A 12,795-nucleotide genomic window follows, 5' to 3' on the forward strand; every position below is an offset into this window, starting at 1 on the left:
AAATAATTCCAGATTACGTCATCACGAAAAAGTTGCTTAAAGTGAAAAATTGAGATTATGGGGGGAAGAGGTAATATCAAAAACTTAATGAGGACAATGCCCCCCCCGCCCCCCCCGTTATTGGGAAGAAATATAGTTTTGAATCCTGCAATTCACTTGACTTCCTCTCTAACAAAGGCTAGGCTAATTTCCTAGCCGCACTTGAGTCAACAACCTTGCTTTTATGCTTGTAGCAAGCAATCATGATGGTTCAGTATTGTTATATAAGAGCCACATCTCCTGATATTTTGTAATTAGTTTCCTTGATCATGTTGAACTTCCTGTCATACATCTGTCAAATTCTGTGGATTTCCAGGCAGTGACTTTAAGTGAAGATAGATGAGCAGAACAGAGTAAAACTAGAAACAGCAAAATCTTAGGATTGGAAGAAGAAAACTCAAGATAATTCAAGGAGAAAAAATACAGCATTCACAAGATGAACAGTCACAGACTAATTGTACAAAATATATGCAGAACAAGAAGTTCAAGAATTTTCAAAGATCTGTGTAATTCATTTTTGAAAGCTTTCATAGAATGCCATTTGAAATTATTTATTAAAGACTGAAATTGAACTTGCTTCAATCCTCCTTACATTCTTAGACTATATGTACATTTTTCATAGGTCCTTAATAGAACTACAGCTGTTATTAGAGTTTAAGTAGTAGCTTGAAAATTTGAATCACATGTGCTGGAAGAGTACCAGAAAGGAAGGAAAAGGATAAGCTTCTATGAAAGCTATTCTCTACAGAATGAATAAACAAATGAATTCTTTATTGGCCAAGTGTGATTAGATACACAAGGAATTTGTCTTGGTGCATATGCTCTCGGTGTACAAAAAAAGAAAAGATACATTCATCAAGACACATAAGATACAACACTTAATAATAATCATAAGGTACCAATTAAGCAATCAAATCATACTAGGAGACAGTCAATATAAATTGTAAGGATACAAGTAACAAAGTTACAGACATACAGTCACAAGAGGGAGGAGATGGGTGATAGGAACGATAGGAACATTGCACAGCTGTTGCAATGTTAAAAATGTGCCATTATTCACAAAAGGCTGGATTTCCCCAAACCAGTTTTTCAGGACTCTATTCATTCTTAATATTCTTTCTTTTCCTTCATCAGCATAATGTAGCCCAATTTGATTACCTATATCATGCTGTGTCATGATATTTATTCTGTTCATTGTGTAGAATCCCTCAAGGTTTGATTAATACATCTATTTATTATATTTGTATATCATCCAGTTCTCAACAACAATCATGTGGGACTGGAGGGAATTAGGGCAGCAGTCCCCAACCTTTCCACTTTGCTGGTCCATCTAGGGGTGTGTGTGTGTGAGAGAGAGAGAGAGAGAGAGAGAGAGAGAAAGAGAAAGAGAGAGAGAGAGATGGTATTCAGCAGGTTCTGACGAGTTCTGGAGAACCGGTAGCAGAAATTTTGAATAGTTCAAAGTGATGGAGTTCAAAGACTAATCATTTCCAGTGTGCCAAGATGTCTGACTGACTGGGCAGCGTTTATTGCATTTATAGGGTTTTTACAAGAAGACAAAGGTAACATAGATACAGCATTTGGATTGGTGAAAACCCCCAACCAATCATTAAGAATAGTAGTGATGTTAGTAAGGTGAGTTCATGTACAAGTCCGGGACTTTCCAGCTAGGACAGGGAGTGAGATCATGCAAAGAGGCCCCTGTGTTAGACACAGCAGTTTGCTGCATGTGCCCTCTACGGGATCTCTATTGTTACTACATCTCACTCTTTTTTATTTTGTTAGACAAGGCATAGTCATAAGAGGAGTTAGTAAGGGGATTATAATCATTAGAAGAGCATGCTTGCAGTTGTTTATACAGGGCATATACCTGACCCTGAGGCAATGTAGAAGGGGGTTTAGGGTGAAAAGCTGTGGTATATATGTTGCAAAGGGAAGGGAGACACTGAACAAAGCAGCACCCACTAATTAATATAGCACAAATGATGACTACATAGTGTAAATATTTCCCATTAAGCCTGTGGGTAACTAAGTCCAAAAGCTTTCTCATCAAGATCCTAAATTATCAATTTTTAAATCCGAGGCCAAATTGTGTAAAATATTCAGCTGGTGCTGGATGGTTTGTGATTCATCAAACAAATTAAAACAACACAGATTTTGTAGAAATCTGCATCTTGTGGTTGATTGTTGAGATAGCTGAAAAAATAGCATTAATTGTTTTTGCCAAATTACATGCAACAGAATTAATGTTAAGGTGAGCGTGAGCAGCAATTGCTGGCACGCCCACTATAGACACAGCTAGCGCTACATATTCTGCTTTATTAAGTAATGCTGTTTCAGAGTCACAGGTGCTATCTAGTGTGATCCCACGTCAAGAATTATTTGAATGATAAAGTTGTTGTTTAGAGAGCAAAACAGGAACTAGCCGGTTGAGGCAGCATTGCGCTTCACTAATATTAGCAGGAATATAATTAAAAGTTTCTTGACCACTTGTAAAAAACCATCCTTGCAGTAGCCAAACATGGGCAAAGTTAAAGAAAGTCTCTTCCAAAGCTGTGAAGTTCAGAATAGGGGAGCTAATGTGATGACAGTGAGGTTTTCTAGATTTTTTACTAGAAGATGTACAATTAACTACTTTTTCACATGTTATATTTGCAGGAATTGCTACTATCGGGTTGTGCAAAGCAATCGGGTTGTGCAAAGCAACATCAGGGGGTGGATAATAGGCAGCAAATCCCCAATTAGATATTGTCTCATAGTTAAAACTCCCATTTAATAAAAATGCACTTAAGCCAGTGAAGTTTTGAATTACTGCAGAAAGAGTACAGACAGGAACTAAACATGTAGAAAGCAAATGTTCCATATCATAGGCTTCAGATAAGCAAAAGACATCAGGGAACCGGATCCAGGGATTGGTGCCATGACACCCTTGGCTGGGGGATGCAATGAACTGGAATCCACAAAGGTCCTATAGGAGCAAGCACAGCGGCATAGCCTCGCCCCAAGTAGTTAAATTTTGAATAAAAACATTCAATTGACTTAAGGTAAAGAATACTTTTTTAACCTGTTGTTGTACTCATGACAAATTAGGGATCCTTTCCCTCCTTTTTTATTTATTTGTGGAGGCAGTCCTAAAAGGACTGATGAACTTGTTATTCCAAGTTGTACAAAATTGCAAAAAAGCCGATTATCAGTTTGTAAAAAAGAGGGCTTGCCTAGGGCTGTAATGGCCAAAAAAAGATGAGAAATAACATGATTAGCTGTTTCCCCTAGCTGAGGTGTGGCCCAAATGGCTCCTGAGTAGGTATCAATAGATAAATGAATATATTTCCAGGGAGCCAAAGAGGGAACATGGGTAACATCCATTTGCCAAAGTTGATTAGAGGTAAAACCATGAGGATTAACTCCCGTGTCCCTGGAGAGGGATGCCCCAGAGCATTGGGAACAAGATAAAACCATTTGTTTAGCTTGGTCGATTGGAATATGACAAGCTTGTGCCAGTCCCTTAGCATTTTGATGGAAAAAAGAGTGACTGAAAAAAGGATCTGAAAATAAAGTAGGTAAAATATGAACAGCAGCATCAGCATAACTATTGCCTTCAGAAAGAGGCCCAGGAAGAGGGGAGTGACTATGAATGTGAGAAACATAGTATAACTGCCTTCAATCTTGTAGCAGTTGCTGTAAAATTAAAAACAAGGCCATGAGATTAGGATAAATCCTGGGCATGATATAAGCACCTGGAAGATTAAAAAAAAATTGACACACATAATGAGAGTCAGAGATTAAATTGAAAGACCGTTGAGAAAAGGTTTGGAAAGCTAAAATATTAGCAGATAATTCTGAACGTTGAGGTGAGGATTGCACTGTAGTGTAGGACATTTTCCAGGTATCATCATGAGGGTCCTTGTAAGCAATAGCCTACGTAGTCAGTTAAAGCACATTGAAAAAATAAGTTATTCTAAAAATAAAAATAAAAATCAGATTTACACAACTCCACCATTTACACCTTATTGTATTTATCAAAAATTACAAGGAAAAAGTTATTTGCAAAGCCCATTGTATATCTTTTGTGATTTTTACCTGTTGTGCTGGTAATAGTTATGCATTCTTCACATTCTTGTTGTAAGCCCTCCTGATGGAGTCAAACTTTAGTGTCAATCCTTTGCTTTAATCAAAATATGGATTAAGAGCATGTACAGAGTGCAGCTAGTTTGAATTTTGACTCCATGGCTGAGCTTCACTGTAAACTTGGAACTGAGCCATCTTCAAAGATAATTGTTCTAGGCAAATTGCCCAGCTGGGAACTGAGCCACCTTCAAAGATAACATTCCAGGCAAATTGCCTATCTCAGCCTAGCCATCTAAGGCTTCTTTGTTTGCAAAAGTGCTAAGAAAATTCATGAGATAAAATAGTACTCCTACAGTAATGACTACTGGGGCAAACTATGTAACCTATAAAAAAATGACTTTCCACCTTTCAGCCCCGCCTTTCTCAAAGAAGAGAGAGAAAGAAAAAAAATCTTCAAAATGAGCAAAAAACCTCACTATCCCCCCCCCTCCTGCCTCCACTTTCACAGGGCAAAAAGTTAACAATCAGCGAGGACAAGAAGGGGGGGGGGAATGTTTCAAATACTACATAGAAATCTCACCCATTTTTCTCCACTCAACATTCTTTTCAACAAAATCATTCTTTCCAGTAAATCACCATGTCTCCATGGGACCTTTCTCATTTCCTTGCACATGCTATTTCTTACTCTCCTTTCAATCTGGGATGGGGATCAACATACACGATATTTACACCAACTTTTACCATCAACATACTCAAACATTTGTACTGTAATCATACTGCTTGCATACTTACAATTCTTTTCTGGGAGCCAATGAGCTCCATTGTCTAAATAATTTTGTGTACTGTTAGAGGTTCTCATCCTCCAGGGCTGGAAATGATTACACACAGACACATGCTCATACACAACATTTCCAGACCTGGGAAGGGTTTGTCCCCTTAAATCTCCATGTTTTCTTTCTTTGGACAACCTGCAGTTTGTTCTCAGAGAAGTGGGGTAACTCAAGGAGTGGTTCCAATCACAAAAGTGATTGTGGGCCCTAACCACTGCCTATCTGCTTCCCACAGTTCTAAGTCCAATCCAAAAAAACAATTTAATTCTCTGGCTCCCAAACATGTTACAATTATTTTATTTTGAACTGCAGCAGCTCCAATTGGGGCTATACATAGGTAAAGAATATTTTTCTTCAATTCAATCCTATTCAATTCTGCATACAATTATTATACATTATTATACATACACATCTAAGAAGTTTAAATGGAAATCACACCATGAAAAGAACAACAAACATTTTCTTCTTCTCCTTGTTCCCTTCACCATACATAACAGCATAAATTAACCATATCTTCTTTGATCAGCCCCAATGTACTGTGTGGAGGGGCTCTATTTTAAACACGGATCTGTGTCTCGTTCCATGCTCCTGAACAGCAGAGCTAACTGTGGACCATTGAAATCAACAGGGCATGCCTTCCACATCCAACTCTGCCTTCCAGTGCAACAGAAGAGAGCAGTTGCCCACATTCTAGTTACACCCATTGTTCTATCTCCTTAAGCACTAAATAATTAAAAAGGATTAAACATAAAAATTTTAAACAAATAAATTTATGTGTCTCTGTCCTGGGTTTCTAGCTTGAATCTCCCCTTTTTCAAATTGTCCCTCTAATACTTGCCTTATGGGGGTATACAATGGCTGTGGAGAATCAAAAGATTTATCCTCCTCAGAAGGAGCTGAAAGTCCAATTGGAAATGATTTCGGGGTGACAATTTTTACCTGATCCTAATCAGGAGAGGGATTTGTAGTCAATTGTTGTCCTGCTGAGACATCAGAGCCAGATGTTTCCACTGCTTGACAGCATTGATACCATTGATGTAATATTTGAACTGGAGCCCTGGGTTCAAAGATCAGTATGCCTTATCTTTATCCAATCCTTTAACCTGAGCGTCCTGCATTCAGGATACCAGGGACAGTGTTTCCCTATCTCCTTAACCAGTTTCCTTATGTCCACCTCAGGCAAGTAGCACCTGATTTGTGTAACAGGAATCTAAGTTCCTGTACATGTTTATGCTGTTGCTGATATAGATTGCAACCATACTTACCATGATATTCCGTGGGAGGAGGTGCATCTTAGGGGTCTATTCCAGATGGTGGTAAATATGTTGGCTGTTACTACCCGGAGGGCTGTTGTCCCTGGTTGGGCACCATGTGATGGAATTCAAAGACCAGTCATTTCCAGTGTGCCAAGATGTCTGACTGCTTGGGCAGTGTTTATTGCACTTATAGGGGTTTTACAAGATAAAGGTAACATAGATACAGCATTTGGATTGGTGAAACCCCCCAACCAATCCTTAAGAATAGTGGTGATGTTAATAAGGTGAGATCATGTACAAGTCTGGGACTTTCCAGCCCAGGACAGGGAGTGAGATCATGCAAAGAGGCCCCTGTATTAGACTCAGCAGTTTGCTGCATGTGCCCTCTACAGGATTTCTATTGTTACTACACAAAGAACCGGCAAATACCACCTCTGACTGGAGATTTTACGATATCCTTCCCCTGCCATGCCTACCAACCCATGCCCACAGAACCAGTAGTAAAAAAAAGTTAAAGCCCACCATTGGTGTGCATATGTATGTGTGTGTGTGTGTGTGTGTGTGTGTGTGGCAGGTACACATGCACTGAACAGCTCCATTATTACAAGCAGAGTGGTGCATGCACTTGAACTCATTCCTTGTGTGGCCCAGTTTCAAACAGGCTGTGGCCTGGTAGTGAGCTGCAGTCCAGGTGTTGGGGAACCTTGAATTAGGGAATCCATTTATTGCTGCTGAATTAAAACCAGATCATATTCATATTCCAATCATATTCAGTTCTTTGCATCAGAATCTCTTGGTTTGACTTGTAGATTAAGGGTAACTGGTGCAGCAATTCTATATAATCTAACCTAATTTTGCTAATATCTAGCAAAACCAAAATTCATATATTTTGCCTGTGTTTGATTTAATCACTAGTACAGATATTTACAAGCATAGTACAGACATTTACAGTAAAAGAATTATACAGCCAATAGATAGATAAATTGTTCCATGGCTGATGCCTTCTCCACATAAACCAGTACTTGCTTTATGAAGAATTCTGACAAGCACGGAGGACTAAACAACCAAAGGACTTTTGTTCAGCAAAATTTAGCCACCACATTGCAAGAACAGAAGCAAGTGGTCAAACAAGGAATCCCCAATTCATTAGTAGTCTTACATTGCAATGATCGATGACATACATTCAATTTTGCAGCAACTAAGATTTTGATCAAGCAGGTACAAAGGCAGTCAGGGAAATGATTGAAAGCTGGGAAACAGGTCCTTTGTAAGTCACCAGCTGACTAAGTACTTAGGAGGAAGGATTTAGCAGTACAAGCAAACAACAGCCAACAACTTAATAGCCAGTCATTGATATCCCAGTCAACAAATATAAAGCAACACACAACTAGACATCTAGCCCAAAATATACTTTCTTGTAGAGAGAAGTTCCCTGAGGATGTATTCCAGCACAACTCCAAAAGCTCAGAAGAGTAAACCTCTGGTCCCAGTGGCTGATCCAGATCCTGCAGATTTATTTTTCTGATAATATGTCATTTTATATATTTGGCTAGCAAATATAGCCTGAGCTAACCCAATTATATCCCTCTCTACTTTTAATGTGAGATTGAACTGAGTCCCAATAGTATTCCTTAATTTCTATCCATATTTTTTTATTCTAACAGGACAAAATACTAGCATGGATGAATATGCATAATCAAACTGACTGATTTAATAAAATATTTTTGCTATTTAAATGTCTTTTTTTTTATTAGACTACTGCTAAATATCTTTTGGATTGAAAACAGAATTAGGATTTGTTCCAACCAAATCATGCTAGAAGTAAAAATGTCTTGAGATATCACAATTTATGCCACATAATGAGTGAAAGTAGGATGTATGTTGAAGGATGTGGTATGCTGTTCCTGTCACCTCAGTTGTGTCAATTCATATTGAATCAAGTCAGGTTGTATCAGCAATGTCCCTATCAGTAGTTATTCTTGAGTACAGTAAGTTTGATTTTAAGTAGATTTAGACAGCAAATATTTCAGCTACAATAAATTTATATAATGAATGGTGCTAGTCAGCTTTTTAAAATTCCCCAGAAAGCTCACATGTTTTTGTACCAGATATGTACATATTTCTATCATGGTATTCTAATACAATCAAGTATTCATTCTTTTTTTTTTTACTTTCAATATAAAATATGTATTAAATAATAGAACAGTGTGTCTTATGAAAATGATTTCTAAGAACCACTTCAAAGAAATATAGCCCCTCTTTAAAGAGCAACTACTTCCCCTATGTTTTAAAAGTCAACTTATTAAGGCAGTTATGTCTTTAATGCAGCTCTTTGATTTGGTCACATCTTTTTAGTTTCACAGGAAGTCTGAAAAATAATAAAGCGTAATACTTATGCTTAAAAAAATATATTGCGCTTGGGTCCCACACATTTGGTTTCATTTGTTCTGAATAATTTTCTTAAATTATGCATAGCCCTATTAATTGACCTGTGAATGACCATAATAGTTGAAACAGCCACAAATGTAAATGAAGCATCTACATTCAACTTTTTAACATATTTCCTATATTCCTTTTAACTTTTTATTTTAGAGCAATACAAAATAAATTTTAATAGTGAATTGAAACTCTTTGAATTGTCTTTTATAGGATTTTAAAATTTCATAAAGCACTTCTGTTCCATCACCTTCCTTTTTTATAAATGTTTTCTTAATTACTGCTATAAACTGTTATATTCTGTAACTCAAACATTATTATGTGATTTGTGTGAGATATGCATTTTCTGCAACATCCTTTAATTTTAATTAATGTAGTTTTTAATGAAAGAAAAGGGGAAAAACAAAATATGGCTATTTACATAAAATTGTAGATCATTTGATTGCAAGATTTTTCCTGGGACAGGAATTCTGCAGCTTATAATTGTCCCAGCTGAATGAGAATAACTGGAGGATATATGTGGTGTATTTATTTATTGAATAAATTTATTTAGCTGCCCATCTCAAATATATATTTTCAGAAATTTGTATCTAATTCTGAGTTGCTTTTAATGAATTTCTTTTAAACAAATAGTACATAATGTGTACATAATGTTTTTAAAACCCATATTCCATTTGAATAACTTGCATTTGTATTTAAAAAAAACTCCCTACAGATAGAAAAGACTCTTTGACCAGATTTTACTATCATTACCATCCACTTGAGGTCAAATCATTTCCACTTATTCCAATATAAATTTATAAAGTGTTGGAATTGGACTGCCTAATATTCACATTGTCAAAGCTCTCAAATACATTTTGAGATGTTAAGATTAACTGCTCCTTCCCATCAGGCTGATTATTAATAATGTCGAGCTATAGAACTGAATTGCAGTGAGTAGCCTTATTCTTTCCTCTTTTATTCCCATTTTCAGCTGGTTAATAATCCTCTGGCAAGTCAAGCAGCTGCCGCCGCCATGGGCTCAATAGCTAACACACAAGCTTTTGGCAATGCACTCTCCAGTCTTCAGGGGGTCACAGGTCAATTAGTCACTAATGCACAAGGACAGGTGAGTGGAAGATGGATGGAAAAAGTGAATTCACATGGCATATTGAGCATTTCCATTGTGAGACTCTATGTATATGAAAGGGGGGACAGATTTACAAGAGAAAAATTTTAAAGAAGTAGAATATTAAGATAAAGGTTTGAATTGAGACTAACATTAAAATATACCCTGAAAATCATTGGGACTTATATCCCTACTTTAGTGCTTGACTTAATCCAATATTATTTTTAAAATTATTATTTAATTAAATTTATTTGCTGCCTATCTCCTTTTGAAGAGATTCCAGGCGATTTACAGCATTAATAGCATAAAACTATGAGATAAATATTTCTAAAATGATAAAAATTAAACATGACAATTTGTTTGATTTTGGCCTTGTATCTATGTTTACAGAGTTATGTATCTTGAGCATTTCTTCAATTCAGTTCTTATTCTATATGCTGATCATTTAATACCAACAGAATTAAGAAGTCTTCTTGTTCATTTGGAAAGACTGATACCACAAAACAGTGTTTTAAGTTTAACATTTCATACTGTACTAAATTACATTTTTATAATGTGGACTGAGTGATACTATTGAGAAGGATCAAAGCAACATTCACAGTTTAATGTTACTACAGATAATGCTTGACTTACAACAGTTCATTTAATGACCATTGAAAATTACAATGGCACTGAAAAAAGCAACTTATGACTGTTCTTCACTCTTATGACTGTTGCAGTATCCCCTTGTTCACATGATCAAAATTCAAACACTTGGCAACTGATTAATATTTATTATGGTTGCAGTGTCCCAGGATCATGAGACCACCTTTTACGACCTTCTGACAAGGAAGTCAATAGGGAAGCCAGATTCATTAAACAACTGTATTACTAACTTAACAACTGTGGCAAGAAATGTCGTAAAGTGGAGCAAAACTCACTTAACAAAATGTTTCACTTAGCAACATAAATTTTGGACTCAATTATGGTTGTAAGTCTATTATGGTTGTAAGCTGAGGATATGGCAAGGTTTATCAGGGAAATTTGGGTCCATTGTATGGGGCCATTGTATATGGATGCTGTAATTTCTCTTTTGCATCTTCTACCAGGAATATTGTTGATGTTCTGAATCAGTATCTTGCAAAACCTATAAGAAAAGTTGACTGTGTAATAAATTAAGATACTTCTGATTGAGAAGCAAAAGTAGACAGTAAATTGTTTGGATCTAGTAATATTCATCTGCAGAAATTGGTTCATAGTCTGGAATGGTTCTAGTTTCAGTTTTGCACTTGGTAGGTTAAATGACAGTTGTAACCAGAGGTTTATTTGTCCAGCTTAAATTAATGCAATATACTCTGTGTGGAAGTACCTTTGAATTGTTTTTGGAAACTGTTTCTGCAGTTATACTATTCTACTCCTGCAAGGTTTCATTGAATGCCACACCTAAGCACCTCATCACAGGAAGCTATATTGGCACCCTCCTTAGCAACTGTACACCCTACAGTGATTTTTTTTTGCACAGTATGCTATTTGTTATCTTTGCTCTAATTAGGTAACTTGTGTTAGATAAATATTGCAACTGAAAGTGTGTGTGTGTTGTAAATTTTTAGTCATTTTAATTGTTGTTACCTGACATGAGCTGGGGTAAGTTTGGTTCTAAATTGTCCAAGTAAGATAAATACTTCTATGCATATACAGTCATAAAATGTTTTCTCTTTTCTGCTATGGCTTATTTTATACAGAATTGCAGCTATTCACAACAGAATTGGATTTATTGGATTTAGCATGATTAGTTCCAAGGAAATTTATAGAACATTTGTCTATCACTGATGCTTTGTTTTCAATGAATTCCATTTTCTATTTGTATATATAAAAGACTTGGTTGCTATCTTACACAAACATAGAATTAAAAAATAATAATCATGGTACCAAATTTTAATGCATACTAATAAATTATTTATTTATTTATTCATTTATTCATTCATTGAATTTATATTGCCACCTATTCGCCCATGGCAACTCAAGGCGGTTTACAGAATATAAAACCACATTTAAACCAATAAAAACTAACAAAAAGAATCAAATTAATTAATATAGTACAATATAACAAAATCACCCCCTGCCCCGGCAACAGCAGATCACATGAGCCATTTAAAGGGCTCCATCCTGCTCTCAGTTCCCCAGGCCCGCTTTTTACTAGACAATCCAATGAATCAGAATTTCAAACATCTTTCCTTATCTAAAGGGAAAACAGAATGACAATGGATAGTCAAAAAGTCAGTAGGAGTGGGACCGATTTCCCTGGATTCCTTTGTGGCGAGCTGTCAGGCAGTATCTGAAATCTTCCTTTCTCCTAGTTTCTTCCCACTTTCCCTGCTCTCTCCCTTCCTTTCTCTTCTCTTGCCTCCATCCCTTTATTCCACCTTCCTTCCTTACTCCCTTCCTTCTTCGTTCCAGATGCAGGTGAGTGGCTGCTGCCCCTTCTCTTTTGTTCCCAACATGACCCTGAGCATGCTTTGCCCCCTGGCTTTCGAGGTCAAACACAACCCTGATGAGGCCCTCAATGAAATTGAATTTGACACCCCTGCCCTATACCTTCCAATTTCACCCAACTGAAGGTCTATGGAGATTCTCAGTCACCCAGGTTATGGTTGTCCCAAAGGTGTTTTTTCAAGAGGCAACTGGACTTTCTGGTTTTCTTTGAAGACGTTTCACTTCTCATCCAAGAAGCTTCTTCAGCTCTGACTGGATGGTGGGGAATGGAAGGATTTATACTTCTTGCAGACAGTTGGACATTTGCATTCTTTTAGTGGGTTGTTCAGGTAACCGATAAACTTCTAGGTAATCTTAATGACCTGTAAAAAAGGCAAATGTCCAGCTGTCTGCAAGGAGTATAAATCCTTCCATTTCCCACCATCCAGTCAGAGCTGAAGAAACTTCTTGGATGAGAAGTAAAACGTCTTCAAAGAAAACCAGAAAGTCCAGTTGCCTCTTGAAAAAAGCACATTTGCGACATCCAATTGAAGGTTACAAACAAGCTTGAGAGTTTTAGTATACAGATATTGCAGATAGCATTTAA

General features: G+C 36.7%; 1 protein-coding gene and 1 long non-coding RNA gene across 7 annotated transcripts in view; both read left to right on the plus strand.

Moving 5' to 3' along the window:
- Positions 1-12,795, plus strand: part of LOC148124067 (uncharacterized) — a 718,603-nt gene that overhangs the window by 566,693 nt on the left and 139,115 nt on the right. The gene's annotated exons all lie outside the window — the stretch shown is intronic.
- The window catches only part of POU6F2 (POU class 6 homeobox 2), a 403,956-nt gene that overhangs the window by 310,300 nt on the left and 80,861 nt on the right, over positions 1-12,795 (plus strand). For 5 of the 6 annotated variants that reach the window (XR_015740476.1, XM_026702258.2, XM_087918534.1 and 2 more), the window contains one exon: positions 9,603-9,737. The exons of the other annotated variant lie outside the window; for it this stretch is intronic. Coding sequence is in view for 4 of the 5 variants with exons in the window: in XM_026702258.2 (XP_026558043.1) it covers positions 9,603-9,737 (135 nt within the window). In the remaining variant the exon portion in view is untranslated. The remainder of the gene's footprint in view (positions 1-9,602; positions 9,738-12,795) is intronic. 6 annotated transcript variants of the gene reach the window in all.

Source organism: Pseudonaja textilis, chromosome Z (genome assembly GCF_049901715.1).
Source record: "Pseudonaja textilis isolate UNSWEBS1 chromosome Z, rPseTex1.2, whole genome shotgun sequence".
NCBI classification, from domain to species: Eukaryota; Metazoa; Chordata; class Lepidosauria; order Squamata; family Elapidae; genus Pseudonaja; species Pseudonaja textilis.